At 30.0% G+C, this 20,546-nt stretch overlaps 1 protein-coding gene across 1 annotated transcript; it reads right to left on the bottom strand.

Moving 5' to 3' along the window:
* Positions 1-15,183: 15,183 nt before the first annotated feature.
* On the bottom strand, positions 15,184-18,000 carry LOC145140506 (protein FAR1-RELATED SEQUENCE 5-like). Its single transcript, XM_079073976.1, has 6 exons — positions 17,946-18,000; positions 17,007-17,865; positions 16,673-16,931; positions 16,365-16,455; positions 15,817-16,262; positions 15,184-15,501 (listed from the first exon to the last, which is right to left on the bottom strand). Exons 1-6 carry the CDS (start codon positions 17,998-18,000, stop codon positions 15,184-15,186), a joined length of 2,028 nt encoding a protein of 675 aa, XP_078930102.1.
* Between the last annotated feature and the right edge of the window lie 2,546 nt (positions 18,001-20,546).

The raw sequence follows: 20,546 nt of genomic DNA on the forward strand, positions 1-20,546 counted from the left end.
TTTTACTGCCAAATTTAGTGATTTGAAAATGATGTTTACAACAGGTACAAATTCAGTAGGGACATCTGATATATATTCAGATTCTTCAAATTATCTTACTGCAATATGATTCATTTGTTGAATTCCTGATAAAAGAAGAGAATGTCAAATATGTTATTATATAATTTTATGTTGTAATAATCATATGTGATTAACAATATATATTTATATAGTGTAATATAATATTCATTATATTTTAGTATGAAAAATCATATATGATTATAGATATTAATATATTATTAGATGTTAAATCATATGTGTTTGTACATTGTCTTATATGATTAATCATATATTGTACTGTGTAATCATAAATGATTATACGTATTAATTTATAGGTAATCATACTTGATACTGTTTAATCATCTATTATTAATCATATGTATTTGTAGTTTGTAATATATGATTAATCATATTTTATGATGTATAATCGTATATGAGTATTCATCCTAATATAAGATTAATATATATTTCAATTTGAAAACATATATGATAAATCAGAATTACAAACTATAAATACATATGATTAATCATACATATGAATAATCATATATGATTATTCATGTAAGTCCCCAAAATGCTTGAGTATCAATTAGATCCGTTTGATGGTGCGGAATCCCAATCAAACGGATGATGCCAGTTCACAATAAGAAGAGAAGGAGAGGAAGAAGATGATGAATCTTGTATTATTTGATGATTAGAATGTAGATCCAAATACAAGATTCACACACACTAACACACACTCTTCTTCTCTCTAGTTTCTCTCTCTACAATATGCTCTCTTCTCTCTTCTAGCCGTACACTCCTCTACCCATTACATCTATTTATATGGACCTCCAGCCGTACACGTGTGTACAGCCACACACCCTGTGTACGGCCGTACACAGGGTGTGCGGCCATACACAGCCACAAAATTACGGAAAAGTACATTCTCTTAGAAAAGCAGAGTATAAACCATATTTTGACCCAACAATCTCCCCCTTGGTTTATAGCTTTCTTTTCTAACTGACCCAACAAACTCCCCCTAAAAAGTAGCTGGCTTTTCTTGTTAACCATATTTTTACAACCCCATGTGTGATCCCTTCTTTTCTTCCTTTCCCGCAAAGGACGCATACTCCCAAACAAGGTTATGAATGGTGTACATTTGAGAGATGTCCCCTATCATGTTCCTGGAATAGCCACTACCAACAAACCGAAGTATGATGATATACCTCCATAGCTGCTCCGACACAGAGCAGGATCAGTTGGTCTTTGGAACCCAATCCATTTTGAAACTGGGTTGACCTTTGTCGTCTTTGCAAAGAACTCTCTCCCATGACATGTCCTGTTTATCACAAACAGAAGATGTAGAAATATTAGAATCATTAGATGATTTGGGAGATTGAACCTTCGGAACCCATCTGTAGTCGGGTTTAACCCATTTCTTTTTCGATTTGATGGGTGCCTCGGCACTTGCTTTTGAACTTGATGTTGTCCGTTGAGATGACTTTGATTTTGGCTTCGCAGGAGCATCTCTTGGATTTGGCTTCTTGGCCGGTATTCCCTTCTTGACTTTGGGATTTGGATTCTTGGCCTTAGGAGTTGAACTCTTGGCCTTCTTGGCATTCCAGTTCCCAATGTCTGATCGTGACCTTGAGGGGTTTCTTTTGGAGTATCTACCTCTTGGTGCTTTCTGCCATCCTTGTGCACAGTAGGGAACATATGCCCGATTTGGACAGTTTCGGGCAACGTGTCTAGGTGTTCCACAGTGAAAACGAGTCTTTTTCTTCACTGTGAAGTTGTTTCTTCCTGCCCCTGGTGGCGTATCCTTGCCTTGTTGCTGGTTGTTTCCACATGCACACTTGCAACAGGCACTCTGTTTAAATTGTGTTGGTGGCCTGTATTTTTCAACAACAGGCTTATTAGAAGCAACTGAGTTCGAAGCAACAGATTCAGAGTTCAAGGAGTCATTGGATTGTTCAATAGTTTTCTCCTTGTTCTCATCCTCTACTACTTTACCTGCGCAGGAAGTAGAAACATTAGTATTTTCAACATTAATAATGCCTCCTGATACAAAACCAGCTGGTTTGCCATAAACCATGAATGGTTCGTTGGCAATCTCCTCTTTAGTCAAAGGGTGATACTGATACGTGTGATTGAAAGGAGGAGGAACACCCTCATGACCTAGACCCTTTTGCTGGTTATCCTTAAATTTCATATTATGTTCCATCATGGACACAACTACCTCACTTGATACATCAAATTTCTTAAATGTAAATTCAGCATCATTATATTTAGCTTTCAATGCATCAAGTTCGGCAGTTACAGCAGCAAGTTTTTTCTTAATATGATCGTAATTTTCACACTTGCTGTTGTAATCTTCTTGAAGCATTCGGAAATCCTTGATTTTGGCTTCTAATTGTGCTTTTAATGGTTTCTGACCTTTCCTAAGTTGATATCCTTCGTATTTTAGGTCCTCATTTTCCCTTTTTAGCAAATCAATTTGTTCGCGAAGAAATTTAATCGTAGCTTCACAAGATGGAGTACATGAAACTTCATTTACCGGAATGGATGAGGAACTCATTTTTATAAAAAATATGCCCTTTGACTAAAAAACTCAAAAGTCAACCTTAAAAGTCAAATTTAAAAAGTCAAACTTAAAAGTCAAACCGAAAAGCTAAAATTGAAATTTTAAAGGTTAAACGAGAAAGTCAAAGCTTAAAGTCAAAGGTCAAACTTGAAAGACAAAATAAAATTTAAAGGTCAAAAGTCAAAAATAAAAGTCAAAAATTGAAAACTAAAAATTTGGGTTGAAAATGGAATTTAAAAATAAAAGGAAATTGATTTTTGGGTTAAAAGTGTCAAATTTGCGAAATTAGGTGCGAATAGGAGTCCTTATGAATTAAATTTGGAAGCAATGGAACAAAGGACTTACTAGTCCAACTGGTAAGGCGCGAGGGATGCTGAAGCGAGGGACCCGGGTTCGATCCCTGGCAACCCCAAAACTCCCACGAATTTTTTTGAATGAACCCTGCGAACACGTGTGAGAATGCAACTTGCGAAGACTTCCGCTGACCGAGACCGAAGCGACGACTGAGAACGAGGTGCGAAGCCGCACACGTCCGAGCCGCACACACCGAGCCGTACACCAAGCCGCACACGTTCAACCGTACACCCTCAAGAGCTCAACCGCACACCATCAAAGTCCAACCGCACACCTTCAACAGATGCAAAGAAAAAACGACGATTTTCACCATTTTTGCTCCAAAACTCGATCAAAAACTCGTTTTTATGAAAAACGCAAAGAACAAACCCCCCTAATTTTCAGAGATCTATCCAAAAACGCACGAATCTTTTCAAAATAAGATCAAATAAGCTCCAAATCTGACAAAATTGATTGATACAATCCAAGCTCTAATACCAATTGTAAGTCCCCAAAATGCTTGTGTATCAATCAGATCCAATTGATGGTACGGAATCCCAATCAATTGGATGATGTCAGATCAAATAGAAGAGAAGGAGAAGAAGAAGATGATGAATCTTGTGATGTATTCAATGATATGAATGATGCTCCTTACACAAGATTCTCTCTCACACACTATTCTTCTCTCTAGATTCTCTCTCTACAATATGCTCTCCTTTTTCTCTCTTCTATCCGTACACTCCTCTACCCATTACATCTATTTATATGGACCTCCAGCCGTACACGTGTGTACAGCCGCACACCCTGTGTACGGCCGTACACAGGGTGTGCGGCCGTACACACGTGTACGGCCGTACACAGCCACAAAATTACGGAAAAGTACATTCTCTTAGAAAAACAAAGTATAAACCATATTTTGACCCAACAATTCATGCTAATATAATCATATTTTATGATGTATAATCATATTTTTTTGTACAATGTCTTATATGATTATTCACATATTATACTGTATAATCATATATGATTATACTATTTAATATATAATTAATCATATATTTAGATCTATTAACAAATATGATAAATCATATATTTTTTTAAATTGTTATATACGATTAATCAAATGTTAGTATGTATAATTGTATATGATTATACACCATAACATATAATTAGTCGTAATTTATACTGTATAATAAAAAAAATCAGAATGAAGTGTAGAAATTGTAATGTAATATGTAGTATTAAAACGAATTATTTGTACCTTCAATACGAATCGTATTTTGAAGTTGTTCAGAAGTCAAAGAAATTGAATCGATTTGTTTGTTGTTACGAGATGAATTGATTTTAGCTACAATAGTATCAGTTGCGATCGACTCGTCAATTTCTTTTGAATTCGACATCATTATGAAAATTGATTTTGATTCAATTTTCAAATGCTATCTTGAATTGCGTTATTGAATGCGATGTGCTTGTTTCTTTGATTTGAGGATTATGTCTCGTATTTATGAAGATATGAACTAATGCTCTGTTTCGATCATTTTTTTTCGATTTGAAGATTGTGATTAATTTGATAATGGATTCAGTATAAATAGGAACTTTATGATGATATTGAATGATTTTTGAAGATTGAATGATACGATTACGTGATTGATACTGAGAATCGATGATTTGGCGATAAATGATTTTTAGAGAAGGAAGGTGTCCACTTTCTAAACATTAAGTTGAAATTTACTGTTATACACCTACATCATTTAACAGTTGATGGAAGTTGAGGTTAAGTTCCACTGGTTGAGGTTAAGTTCCACTGGCTCATGTTTAATCTCACAATCTCTAATTTGTTTATTAATCTCAAGGGAACCATCCCCTATATATATATATATATATATATATATATATATATATATATATATATATATATATATATATATATATAGACACACACACACACACACAGAGAGAGAGAGAGAGAGAGAGAAAGAAATTCAATAGAAAACCATTATTAATCAAGGAACCAATCCAAAGCGTCGAAATTTAAAACGATCAACGATAAAAGGAATGATTGTAGACTTTTACAATGGACGCACATGCACCAGATTATAATAGAACTCACTTCTTTTTTTTAGATTAATTTTTTTAGGCCATGTTTTTTTATCGAAAAAAAAACCGAATATACCATTGTTCGTGATTTTTCGTCCTCTTTTCATAGAGATCCATATTTATATATAAAAAATAATTTTTTTTTCAAAAAACCCACTTCATTTTCTTTGTTTGTTGAAAAGTTAAGGTCTATTTTTTTGTAGAAAAAAATTAATTAATATATCAAAATTTATATTTTTTGGTACTCTTTAAACATTGATTCATATTGATGTTAAAAAAAATCAAAATTTCAGTTCAAATTCACATTATGAACGTGCTCATATTCACGTTGTGAACCTGCTCAGATTCATAGTGTACATTCACTTGGACGATTACAATGCATTATATGATACAAAACGACATACTATGGTGAGTTTAAATAACTACGGTTATATACTTTTAAGGGTACATTCACTTTGACTATATATATATATATATATATATATATATATATATATATATATATATATATATATATTAAAACATAGCAAAAAATAAAGAAATTTATTTGAACAAACCGTCAAGCAAATATAAACAACTTCAAACAACATAAAAAAATGTTTGAACAAAACATCAAAAAATAAAATGTATTCGAACGAATCATCAATAATAAAGTGTTTTCCAACTCACAAAAATAAAGATGAATAAATAAATTAAATAAAAAGAATAATAAGTAATAAGATTATAAAAAGTAAATGTATAACTTATCTATATTAAATAAAAAAACATAATAATTATATATTTGATGAATAAAGTGACATATAATAGTCATAAATAAAAAGTAAAATTATTATGTAATAATTATAGATATTTAAGAAAAAGAAGAAAGGGAAATCAATTTTGGCTTGCCTATATATATATATATATATATATATATATATATATATATATATATATATATATATATATATATATATATATATATATATATATATATAGGGAGGGGTTCAATAGAGAACCAATATGAGTGGAGGAACCAAGGAACCTATTAAGATGGTTGGATCAAAAAATTAACAGCCATTGGATTTGAGATGTAAAAGTATGAAAAACAATAGTGTCCAACTGATTATAACCAAACACGTAACTTAAGGGGGCATTTTCGTCAACCTAAAACTTATTAACTCTCACTGTTAATTAACGACGTTAGTTCATCAGTTTCACATATCAGTGAAATCGATTTTACCCTCTCATTGAAACCGATCTTTTACTTCACCGACGAACATCGATTTCTAACGAATCTCCGGCGACGATTCAGCCAATATCCACAGTGAATCTTCCCGAAAAGTTCGTCAAAATGAATCTTAAAGGTATATTTGACTGCTATTCATTTCCGATTATCTCATTTAATGCATTTTCAACATTATATTTTTTCGATTGATAAATTTCAAAATGACAAATCTAAACTATATGTTACATTATGTATTCGATGAATCTGTGAATACACTATTTTATTAACAAAATCGTTTTAGACTGATTTGAAACCCTCGGATGATGAACTTTTAATAATTTGTATACATAACGAAAACCTAATGATTTAAATTTCTTGAAATCGATACAGAAATCATGAATATCTATATTACAAACTGAAATTTCCTAAAACTTTGTGAATCTAACTCGAATCTGAGTTTATTAAGTAAATCGAAACCCTAATTTCATGAATTTTTGAGAATTTGTATAATTACCAAAAACCTAATGATATAAATTTCTTCAAGTCGATACAGAAATCATGAATATCTAAATTACAAACCGTAATTTCCTAAAAACTTTGTGAATCTAAGTGGTTTCTGAGTTTATTCATTAAACTGAAAAACTAATTTCACATTTTGAATTCACCGTGTGCTTTGTGATTTACATTTGATTATTTTGAAAGGATTCAATGTTTCTGAGTATTACATTATTTGACAATTCACAAAGTGAATCATGATTATATATCAATTTAACATATCATTTAATCAAATTGTGAATTCACAGGGTGATTTATCATTTACATTTGATTATTTCATCTTGTGAAATTTTATGATGCATCTATGTTTAATTGATATTGTATCTCTTAATGTGTTTCTCATTGTAAATTTATAAAGAGTTGCATTGATAATGTTTTGATTCAAACTGAATTCACAATGTGAATAAATATTATGTTAAATTCATTTGTAATCCTGATTCACATTGTGAAAAATATGAATAAATCATAACTTTCATACAATGAAATTGATGTTTGAACTAATTTGTTAATCAAAAACAGGAAATGAAGAAAAGAACAATGAAAAAAATGATAATAAGAAAAGAATGAAATTGACAAGAAATCTAAAAGATGTTCTACCTTCAACTACAAGTGAAAAAATTGAAGATATTCAAGATAAAAATAAAGGTTAGAACATTCGCATTCAGATTAAAATAACTAGTTATCTAATCATATACTACACACTTATTTAAAAAAAAATTTGCAAGTTGATCAACACTTTTGTTTGTATTCACTATGAACAAAATAGTTGTAAAAATTCTCAATATGTGTATGTGTACATCACTTGGTGAACCTCAAACTCTTTTGTTGTTAAATGCATAAATTCACAATGTGAATCTTGGATGTATGTCTCACATTCACATAGATTCACAATGTGAATCTCTTTTTTTTTTTTGCAAGTTGATCAACACTTTTGTTTGTATTCACTATGAACAAAATAGTTGTAAAAATTCACCATGTGTATGTGTACATCACTTGGTGAACCTCAAACTGTTTTGCTGTTAAATGCATAAATTCACAATGTGAATCTTGGATATATGTCTCACATTCACATAGATTCACAATGTGAATCTCTTAAAAAAAATATATTTTTTTTTGCAAGTTGATCAACACTTTTGTTTGTATTCACTATGAACAAAATAGTTGTAAAAATTCACCATGTGTATGTGTACATCACTTGGTGAACCTCAAACTCTTTTGTTGTTAAATGCATAAATTCACAATGTGAATCTTGGATCCATGTCTCACATTCACACAGATTCACAATGTGAATCTCTTAATTTTTTTTTTTGCAAGTTGATCAACGCTTTTGTTTGTATTCACTATGAACAAAATAGTTGTAAAAATTCTCAATATGTGTATGTGTACATCACTTGGTGAACCTCAAACTCTTTTGCTGTTAAATACATAAATTCACAATGTGAATCTTGGATGTATGTCTCACATTGACATAGATTCACAATGTGAATCTCTTAAATTTTTTTTTTTTTTTTGCAAGTTGATCAACACTTTTGTTTGTATTAACTATGAACAAAATACTTGTAAAAATTCACCATGTGTATGTGTACATCACTTGGTGAACCTCAAACTCTTTTGATGTTTAATGCATAAATTCACAATGTGAATCTTGGATCCATGTCTCACATTCACACAGATTCACAATGTGAATCTCTTTAATTTTTTTTTTGCAAGTTGATCAACGCTTTTGTTTGTATTCACTATGAACAAAATAGTTGTAAAAATTCTCAATATGTGTGTGTACATCACTTGGTGAACCTCAAACTCTTTTGATGTTAAATGCATAAATTCACAATATGAATCTTGGATCTATGTTTCACATTCACACACATTCACAATGTGAATCTCTTAATTCTTTTTTTTTATTTTTTTTTTTGCAATTTGATCAACACTTTTGTTTGTATTCACTATGAACAAAATAGTTGTAAAAATTCTCAATATGTGTATGTGTACATCACTTGGTGAACCTCAAACTCTTTTGCTGTTAAATGCATAAATTCACAATGTGAATCTTGGATGTATGTCTCACATTCACACAGATTCACCATGTGAATCTCTTAAATTTTTTTTTTTTTTTTTTTTTTTTTGCAGTTTGATCAACACTTTTGTTTGTATTCACTATGACAAAATAGTTGTAAAAATTCTCAATATGTGTATGTGTACATCACTTGGTGAACCTCAAACTCTTTTGATGTTAAATGCATAAATTCACAATATGAATCTTGGATCTATGTCTCACATTCACACAGATTCACAATGTGAATCTCTTGAATTTTTTTTTTTTTTTTTTGCAATTTGATCAACACTTTTGTTTGTATTCACTATGAACAAAATAGTTGTAAAAATTCTCAATATGTGTATGTGTACATCACTTGGTGAACCTCAAACTCTTTTGCTGTTAAATGTATAAATTCACAATGTGAATCTTGCATGTAAGTCTCACATTCACACAGATTCACAATGTGAATCTCGTAAAAAAAATTTTTTGCAAGGTTATCAACACTTTTGTTTATATTCACTATGAACAAAATAGTTGTAAAAATTCACCATGTGTATGTGTACATCAATTGGTGAACCTCAAACTGTTTTGCTGTTAAATGCATAAATTCACAATGTGAATTTCTAAAAAGTTTTTGCAATTTGATCATCACATGTTCAATTTTATATTGTTTAACATGTATTTCGTAATACTACTTATATTTTTGACATTGATATTAAAAATTTCACATTGTGTAGTTGAAGGTTCAAAAAAATATACCAAAAACACAGCAAGGAGAACCGTGGTGGAAATAGTTAATAAATTAAGAAAAATGAAGATGAAAAGACTATTGATGAAAATGTTGAAAAAGAAAAAAGTTTAGAAAGTGATGAGATTCAAAAAAGCAAAGAAAAAAATTGATGAAGCAAGATGAATATGTTTTGAAGACACTTGAAAAGAAAACAACACAAGGTTAGTATTTATAAAATTATAATTTACTTTAATATATAAAATCAGTTATCTTTAATTTTTTTTTAAATGAATAGAAATCATACGGATCCCAAGATTACAAAAAACAAAAAAGAAAAAGTCGATGAAGCAAGACAAATCTGTTTTCAAGACACCTGAAAAGAAAACAACTCAAGGTTAGTATTTATAAAATTATAATTGAGTTTGATATTATAAAATTAATTCTTATTAATTTTGTTAAAACATGAACAGAAATCAGACAGAGTCCAAGACTTAAAATGATTGAATACAAAAAATTTGTGACTCATATTAAAGTTGATGATAGCCTTGTAAAGAAAGAATCTGATGAAAAAGTAACAGGTTTGTTTATTACTATTCACATGTTTAAATTACAAAGTTATAAACAAATTGACATGTTTATTTTATGTATTATATTATATTTTGCAAAACAAATTCACATGTGAATTTCTTGTATTGGTAGTTATTTTATAGTATATATGTTATATTATGAGAAACTTATGAAAATTATTGACTAACAGGAAAAAGAAAAAGAAAAACAAAGACTTTCGAAGTAGTCAAAGAAAAAAAGGAAAAGTGCAAATAAATCCAAATGACAGAGTATCTTTGAGAACAAGAATGATCCCAAAGAAGTTTTATGATATTGTTAAATCTTTAAACAAAGAACAGAAAAAAGCTGTTAGAGAAATGGGATTGGGATCTTTGCTGAGAATTGCAACCAATGGAATTTCTGGGAAATTGGCACGTTTTGTTGTGAATTCATTCAATCCATCAGATATGAAAATCCATCTACCTAATGCGAAGATAGACATAACACCAGAACTTGTTCATGATTTGCTTGGAATTCCTCTAGGTGGAAAAGATATATATAACACTGATCAATGTGAAGGAAAAGAATTAATGGATTGGAAGCAACAATACAATTTCAAGGCTATGAGACCATCAGATGTTGAAGAGAGAATTAAAGAATCATCAGATTCAGGGATTATTTTCAAAACAAACTTTTTATTACTGTTTGTTAATACCATCTGTGAACAGAATAAGCCTGGAACTTGTAAGACAACAGTATTGCCACATTTGTTAGGCAAAACACCTATGAGAGAAATTGACTGGTGTGGTTTTATAACCAATTGCTAATGTCAAAGATGACGTGGGATGAAACCGATAGAGGAAACTACTATTGTGGGCCACTTCTTGTATTATTGGTAAGGAAAATTCTTATAATTAACACTTTTATTTATATTATTATAAGAAAACTAATTAATCATAATTTTATTTACATAAACAGTTAGCTTATTTGGAGTTTATGAGGAATGATAAGAATGAAAAAAGACAAATACATGCACTACATTTTTGGGATTATGAAATGATGGTGAAAAGGGAAAAAGCTGAGTTAAAGAGTGGTGACTTTGGAACTTTGGAATGGAATGATGATGTTATAGAGAATGATGAAGAATCTGACACCGATGAAAATGAAGATATGAAACTCGATGTAAGTTAATAATCTATATATTTAAAAAAAAATTGAAGTTATATTACAGATATATGTTATAAAATTGTAGTTAAGATGAAATTCATAAAGTGGTTCACATTGTGAATATAAAAGTGTATTTTATTACTCTCTCTATAATAAATTCACACAGTGAATATGTAATTTATTAAAATGCATTAAAAATGTGATACCTCATCAATGCATTCATATTCTGGAACTGTAATTTATTATAGAAGAAAGTTAAAAAAATTCATTTTTATTGACATTTTTTATCTCATTTTGCAGGAATTGGTATTCAAAGCGAAAAAGAATTACAAAAAACTAGTGAATGATAAACTGAAGTTTGGAAAGTTAATTGAGTTTTCAACAACAAAATTCACAGAAAGCGATGAGTTGAAAGATATGAAGAAAGTCTTTGAACAAGAATTCATTTATAAAACTCAAAATGAAGATGAAGAAAAAAGCGATGAGAATTTGAATGAACATGAAATAAAGAATCAACCAATCATGGTAACACCAAGAAATTTGTACAGTGATCCAATAGTGCATGAGATTGCTGATTCTATTCAATGTATTTTAAATTTTGATGATTATGATGATTTTGAAAATGTAAAAAGTTTTAGAGAACAAAAAAATAAAAAAACATTAATAGATGATAAAAAAAATAAAAAAAATAAAAAAATACTAGAAAATCATCAATGCCTAGTTTTTCACTTGGACTTGGTCTTGGTCTAACACAAGAGTTTCAGGAAGGAGATGAAAGCAGTGAAGACGAACACATGAAGAAAGAAATAAAAAATGAAAAACTTGATGAAGGATAAAGTTATGATTCAGAAGAAACAGAATGTGACAATAATATCTTGGGAATTGAAGATGATGAAGACAAAAAAAGAGAAGTAGGAAAAAGATTAAAAAACCATCACTGAAGCTATCTTCTCCTTATAATAAAAAAGAGGTTTGTGCATCAAAATTTGTAGATCCAGATGAAGTAAAAGTATCAGATAGAATTTTTTTCAGAATTGGTAATAGCAGGTAATAATTCATGTTATCTTTTATTTAAATACAATAGTATATAAATACAAATACAAATTAATTTTCTATTAACTGCTTTTTTGTTTTATTTGATTACAAATTAAGTGAGAATGTATTTCAGACTAAGAGAGGTTATGTGCTTGGAAGAGGAATGGTTGAAACAATGCAGGCAGGATTATGGGTACATGCACATGTCATTGATGCTTGAACTGATATTTTGAACTATGAAGAAAAGCTTAAATCAAATTCTACAGTGAATCGGTATTTCTTTGATACATCAATGGTGGTAAGTTAATGTTGATAATATAATAAATAAAATTTTCAATAGTTCTGAATAAGTAACAAAATAGTTGTAAAACTTCATCATGTGTATGTGTACATCACTTGGTGAACCTCAAACTCTTTTGCTGTTAAATGCATAAATTCACAATGTGAATCTTGGATCCATGTCTCACATTCACACAGATTCACAATGTGAATCTCTTAAATTTTTTTTTTTGCCAGTTGATGAACACTTTTGTTTGTATTCACTATGAACAAAATAGTTGTAAAAATTCTCAATATGTGTATGTGTACATCACTTGGTGAACCTCAAACTCTTTTGCTGTTAAATGCATAAATTCACAATATTAATCTTGGATCTATGTCTCACAATCACACAGATTCACAATGTGAATCTCTTAAATTTATTTATTATTTTTTTTTTGCAAGTTGATCAACACTTTTGTTTGTATTCACTATGAACAAAATAGTTGTAAAAATTCTCAATATGTGTATGTGTACATCACTTGGTGAACCTCAAACTTATTTGCTATTAAATGCATAAATTCACAATGTGTATCTTGGTTGTATGTCTCACATTCACACAGATTCACAATGTGAATCTCTTAATTTTTTTTTTTGCAGAAAATAAAATTCACACAGTGAATCCTATTATAATTCACAGTGTGAATAATTTTAAATTTAAAATTTACTTTATTGTGAATTTAACAATTTACTCTTTAAAATTTGATGTATATTTAATTTTTTTTGCAGAGACAGTTCATATTTGACAAATATATCCCTTTCAATGAAAGATTTGATAAATTTGAGTCAAATATCAAATATGCAATGAAAAATGACAAAGAACTTCTGACATTTGAAAAAGTTCACTTGGTAATAAACTGTTCTTTTTGTTGAATATATTACATATTTTAAACAAAGTTTAACAATTTAAATTATTAAACAGGTGTTTTTCCCAGTTCATCAAAAAAATCACTTTTACATCATCTGCATAAACTTAGAGGAATCAGCGGTTGATGTCATTGACAATAGGAATTCAGTTGCAAAGTTTCCTAGAGCTTATCGTGATGCACCTAATGAATTGGTAAGAATAATAAATTTACATTATAAATATAAGTATTAATATACTAATAATCTAAATAAAATAATAATTATAGAAAATGACAATTTCTTTTTTGCAGAAAATACTTTTTAGTAGGTACTTGTTGAGGGTCAATCACAAATCAGCTTCAACTTTGGAGGGTGTTGAACCAGAAAGGGTGAACATGAATTGGCGCACGAGGGATAATCATGTTGACTGTGGAGTTTTTTGCATGCGTCATATGGAGACATATATGGGAGATAAAACAGTAAATTGGACATGTGGGTTGCCAAAAGAATCAAAACAACAACAAAGTGTGTTAAACGAGTTACGCATTAAGTATTTGACAAAGATACTATTGAGTGACACAAACACATACAGGTCAAAAATCATTGCACAAACAGCTAAGTTTGCAAAAAAGACTAATGAAGAAATAAAAGATTTGCTCGACAAGGGATGGGAAAAAAGGGGAGAAAGGATATAGTACTTCAAGGATTGGAAAAAGAAGTGTAAAACTTAAAACTTAGTTTTCTATTCATAATTAGTATAAGTTTAGATGCACTTTAATTTCTTTAAGAACATATACATGCTTGTTATGTTACAATTTGATGTTAGTTTCTATATCAAATATAATGAACTTTACTAAATACTTAAAAGATGTTTATATTTTCATGTGAATGTCTACATGTATGTTATACAATTACATGTTTTATTAAAAATATGAAAATTTACATTGTTTATATGTTAACCTTGTGAAAATTTAATATGTCAGATTCACAATGTGAATTACAGTACATATTATAACATGTATATTTTATATGTGAGGTTAACAATGTGAATTATGGTACATATAGATCATTAGAACAATTAATTGTTGAGATTCACAATGTGAATTAAATTACATTAAGACAATCTTTAACATGAAAATTTTATATATGAGATTAACAATAATATACATAAATTAAATCATTAGCATGAAATTTTTATTAGAAAACATTCAAAAAACTAACAATAAAAAAATATCTTTAACCAAAAACACTAAATTTGAAAAAAAAATATTCTATTATTAGAAATAAAGTCTAAAACAATAAATATCAAAATTAACAACAATATTTCAACATTTCTAACCATTGAATGATCATTACAAAAATCAAATCTTATTTTAGTAGTCTTAAAAAGAAAAAATTAGAAACAATCAGCCTTCTGTAACCTCAAATTCTAAATCAGACTTCTTTAACCTCAAAATGCAACTCCTAGCATTGTGATTTGGTTTATGACATAAACTGCACAACCTATAACCCTTTTTAGATTTCTCAATCACTTTCTCTCTAGTGCTCTTGATTCTTTTACCACTGGCCCATCCCTTTTTTCTGATCCCCTCTGGATTATGAATGTTGATAACATCAGGTACTGCAGCTCCAATAATTTTTTCAATGTGAACTGATCTATTCGAAGATGCCCTTGATGAGGTACATAAAGGAATACCACTATCAACCTCCTAAAGTTGCTTTATATATTTAGCCAACTCATCCTCATTATTTGCTATCTTGTTAATGGACAAACGAAGAATAGCATACGCATCTTGAATCAAACATTCATTTTTACTGCCTTTATGAGGATATGAGTACTTTTTTCTCAACAATCCATCAGCTATGATATCTTTTCCCCATCTCCTCAAAATGAAATTTGATGGAATTTCATCATACTCTTTCATATTTAATATGAAAAACATATGACGACATGACAATCCTTCCTGGACAAAAAGCATGCAGCTACAACTGATGCTAATGCTATCACCCCTTCTACTAAATACAACCTACAAAAATTATCATTAATAAACAAATTAATATGTGAATAAGAAATTCTATCTCATACCATTCGATAAAAATTATACAAATTAACATCGATTCACATTATTAATCAACAAGACATTAGAAATCATAATACTATAATATAAATATGTACTTCAAATCAAATTCATAAAAAAAAAATACATATTCCATACTAATCTAAAAATTTATAACTCTATAAAAATTCACACTGTGAATTAGCAAAACATCCTACATTCACAGTGTGAATTTTTAAACTACATTTTATATTTAATAAAATGTATTAGGACAAATAGACATACCTTGTAACGAGTATTAGGACAATGAGAAGGAAGACTATTTCGATAAAAATCATCAGAATCTTCATCCTCATTCACATTTTTATCAATCAACTTTTTTTTCTTCTTATCTCTCAAAACATAAACTTCGCTTTCATCTTCAATAACTACAGATTCTTGAACACAATAAAACACATATTTGTATAACTCTTTCTGAATGTCCAAGAAAATATTATGTGTATAAATTTTCGATGCATGCTTTTCAATAGCCAAAGGAGTCCTTAGCTTGGGGGTAGTAGTTGTGGACTGATAATCTAACAAAGATTGATGATGCCTTTGCTTCTCCATTTCACTATCAAACGACATCATGAACTTCACCAAATTTGATTTATGATGCAAAAAATGTGAAAAAGCATAATTCAGACTCTCTGATCTTGAAGTAGTTCGCATCAAACCAGAAAGTTCAAGATCTCTCATAAAAGTTGGAATTCATAAATCCCTTATTTTAAAAACAGACCTTAACCAGTCATTTTCTTTTAGATGAAACTTATCTAACATTGTGGACCACGAACTTTCAAAATCTTGTGGAGAACATTGAAGATTCCATATAATATCAAAAAATGTCTTCTGGAAGTCCGGATGGTTATAAACATCAATAGGAATCTAAAAAAAAGAAACACATAAGAATCATTACATATGTTGAATATTTGATGTAATTCATAGTAACATAACATTTGTTTAACATTATGAATTCACAGTGTGATTTATGATTTAGATTTGTTCCTTTCATTATATGCAAATTTACATTGTGAATTCACAATGTGCTTTATGATCTATATGGTTATAAACATATATAGGAATCAAGAAACAACGAATATACCTTTTCCTCAAGTTTTTGAGTGATGTGCCACATGCATAGTCTATGGTTCGATTCAGGAAAAACAAAATTAACAGCTTTCTTCATTGATGAATCCTGATCTGTTACAATCATCATGGGTGGCTTGAAAAATGCTTTATGAAACACTTCAAGCAACCACACATATGCATCTGCTGTCTCACGAGCTAGTAAACCAGCAGCAAAAGTAACACAACGCTTGTGGTAGTCAACTCCAGTAAAAAGAACAAATACCATAGAATACCTGAATTTTTTTTTTGATAAGTATTATTAAAAAGAACAAATACCATAAAAAGAACAAATAAGGATTAGGAATTACTTGTTTGTCTGATAAGTAGCATCAAAAGATACTACATCTCCAAATTCCTTATAGTTAGCTTTCAAAGTATCATCAGCCCAAAAAAGTCCAGTAAGATGATCATCAACATCTTTTTGGACCTCAAATGAAAAATTAGAGAAACACAATTTTCTATTTTTCAATATATCCACAACCATTTGGGAATCTTTGACACCAATTTTAGAATTCAAATCTCTATGAAAATTTTTAAAGTCAACTGCAGTACCTCCACTAGAATCAAAGCCACCCTTCATACTACTCACCAAGTTATAAGCTTTTGAAGCACCAATGTTACAAGTACCAACCTTATGTATAAAGGATTCATCAAGAAAATCCATTGTCCTATTAATCCTTAATAAGTGCAACTGATCTTGAGCAACAAGTTCATGGTTGTGATCTTCAACAAACACATAAATGTAGAACATTAAAGAACATCGGAGATTCTTGAACTTTGAAACAGCAGGGCATCCGTTCTTCTTAGAAGAAGTTCTCCTTCCCTTAACATCTGAAAATTTCACATTAATATTTTCATTCTTGAATGACTCCGTGAAACCAGATCTACTACATGTCGAATATCTAATACGAATTGTGCCATCATTGTATCTTTTTTGACTTGACATATTCACATCAAAACCAGATTCTTTACCATAAGTCTTGTAAAAGTCAAGACCAATGTCCAACGAATCAAACAGCAATCCTTTGAAAGGCTTCTTATGTATCAACTTATCATAAGGAACAAGCTTAAAAGTTTCAGTATTGTAGAGCTCAAAATCAAAACTATAACAAGAATTACTGTTATTTGAATGATCAATATTCATACTTGAAGATGATTGATCATGAACTGCAAAACCAAACAAAACATCTATTTTATTACATTATATATAAAATGTGAAATTTATATTAAGAAAAAAAAAAACTTACGTGATTGTTCATTAATAGTTGAATGCAAATATGAACAAGAATTCACAGAACTCATAATGAATCGTCGATGACCTGGAGTTTATATGCAGATTAGAAATTTAGAATTGATAATTATACAAAAAAGGAAACAAATAAACAAGATAATCACAAAAATTTTAAATATATGCACAAGATAAGATAAGATTCTCAAAATCACTAAAAGTTTGGAAAAAACTTAAATATCAGAAGATGCACAAGATATAATTGATTATCTAAATGTCGAATATGCATTACAGACGAATGATTACAAAAACGATCGAATGAAAAACAGTATACTCAACATACGACATAAAATTAGCAAATTAACAATAAAAACATAACAATTTGAAAATTAAACGGTAAAATCAAGAGAATTTTACAATCAGACGATTACAATAACAATGCATCGGAAGAAAAACGGTAAAATCAAAGTCTATAATTGACCTAATAATCATAAACGAAAGATAATACCTGATTATTAGCTGAAATCTGAAGAAAGTATTAGTAAATTGGATGAAAAGGTTGAGATTTCGAACAACAAGCGAGATTTTGGATCGATCAGTGTAGTGTTAGAAGATGAAGGACAGTAACAGAAGACGCTGAAATCAGAAGACGCTAACGGAGACAAACAGGATGTTAAATGAGATGCTGAACTTACCAAAATGCCCCCTCCGTGTTGTTTTTGGTTAATTATGGATTAATGGCCAAGATTAAAACAAAATAGATGATTAAGATGGGTTCCTTGGTTCTTTGATTCATATTGGTTCTCTATTGAACTTTTCCCTATATATATATATATATATATATATATATATATATATATATATATACTATATTATTATACAAATCTTACTATTTCTAAAAATAGATTTAAGACGTCCAAAAATTTTAGCTTAATGTACAATAAACCAATGCATATCTTTATTTCTCTAATTCATTTGTTTCCCTAATTATCTATTTTCTTCTCTTTGACTCCTTAAGCGACTTGGTGAACGGTGATTGACCAATTCTAAGCACAAATCAAGGAAGTATAGCTACATTTATTTTGAATTCCAAAATTCTCGTCTCTTAAATGATGAACACCACACACACTCTCTTTCATCCTTTCTCTCAAAAGTCGAACGCTCCGCCCTCCTTGATCTCCATGATCAGTTAACAACCACCACCATATCATCTTCCTCCTAATGATGACATTGTCACCCAAGATATGTACCTTTGTTTCCCTCAGATCTCTAGTAATTCGATTTTCCCCATCACCCCCATCATTCTCGTTTTGAATTTGAAAGCCAAATACGTTCCTCTTCATTCTTCTACCCTCTCTCATTCACTCTGACGATCTTCGTCTTCATCCAATTGGATTTGTTAATCCCACGTTCAGTGGAGACTCGTTCAAATTGGAAGAACTTTCGTTCTCTGTTTCTCCTCTCACGTTCTCACATCACCACCGCCTAACCGCTCAGAACCCTTGAAATCATCTCCTGCATCATCCAACATCTGAACTTCAGGCACATATCTCTCTCTCTCATAAAAACCCTAAGCGACCACCGTCCGCTGGAAATAATGACACGATCTGCTGAAAACGAAGACACCCGCCCATCAGGTTCTATAACTCATTATATGTCTTCTTCATCTGTTGCTAACCTTCTATTTGGATTTTTAGATCTGAGTAATATAGCTTCGGATGTTATTTTTATAATTGGCTCCATAACTTTGATTGTGGATATGATTTTTATATCCAGGTTCAAAAGTTTAAATTTATTTTTTAGAGCTGGTTTTTTGTTTCTAGGTGGTTTTGATTTGGTGTCCGTTTTTCATTTTGTTGCTTTAATATACATATTGATGAACAAGTTGAGTATTTTAAGTTGAGCGCAGCATATGATTTGGAGGAAGAATCTTCGATTTGAGGGTGGATGTTTCATTTTGTTTCTTCAAAAAAAATTTCACTTTCCTAAAGAGTCTTTTTATGTTTTGGCAACTATTGGAACTCTCTCTCTCTCTCTCTCTCTCTCTCTCTCTCTTTGTGTATGTGTACAGATAACCCCCTGTCACTACGTTCTTAGTCTCTTAATGTTATATGTTCATAGGGAATTCGACAGGTGGAGCTATGGTTTTATAGATAAAGCTGTGTGGAAGTGATGTTTGGTTTTATGAAGGGTAAATTTGTCATTTTTTGTTGGCTATCCTTACATTGAAAAACTGTTGAAGGTAATTATACTACTTTAATTATAATGTTTTTCTTACCATTTATCCTTGGATTTCCATCTGTTTGTTGAAGGATGAACATTGCCTCCCATGGTACACAAGCTAATGTATGGTAACACAACACACAACATATGTGAAAAGCAATTTCAGTAAACAACTAACCAATTCAGGCCATATGTCAAAGAATTGAATGCTGATCTACTAAAGCTTGTTTCAACTTTCATATTCACATATTCATATTTGTCCATGAAGTAGCTATTGTAGAAAATTTTGATCATTTAGTCTAAAGAAAATTTTGATAAAGTTGCTCTAATGTTAACTTGGTAAGGTACTCTTCTTTCTTTATTTTTTTATTGCTTATGAACATAATGTACATTTTCT

The sequence above is a fragment of the Lactuca virosa genome, chromosome 9 (genome assembly GCF_052849685.1).
Source record: "Lactuca virosa cultivar CGN04683 chromosome 9, Lactuca_virosa_CGN04683_v6, whole genome shotgun sequence".
NCBI lineage: Eukaryota > Viridiplantae > Streptophyta > Magnoliopsida > Asterales > Asteraceae > Lactuca > Lactuca virosa.

Bases quoted from the DNA above. Each gene is read 5' to 3' on its own strand.
- LOC145140506 (XM_079073976.1), bottom strand. From the start codon at position 18,000: ATGAGTTCTGTGAATTCTTGTTCATATTTGCATTCAACTATTAATGAA. The intron at 16,932-17,006 runs GTAATTCCTAAT...AAAAAAATTCAG, and splicing joins GCTACTTATCAGACAAACAA to GTATTCTATGGTATTTGTTC. The intron at 16,456-16,672 runs GTATATTCGTTG...TCTTTTTTTTAG, and splicing joins CTCAAAAACTTGAGGAAAAG to ATTCCTATTGATGTTTATAA.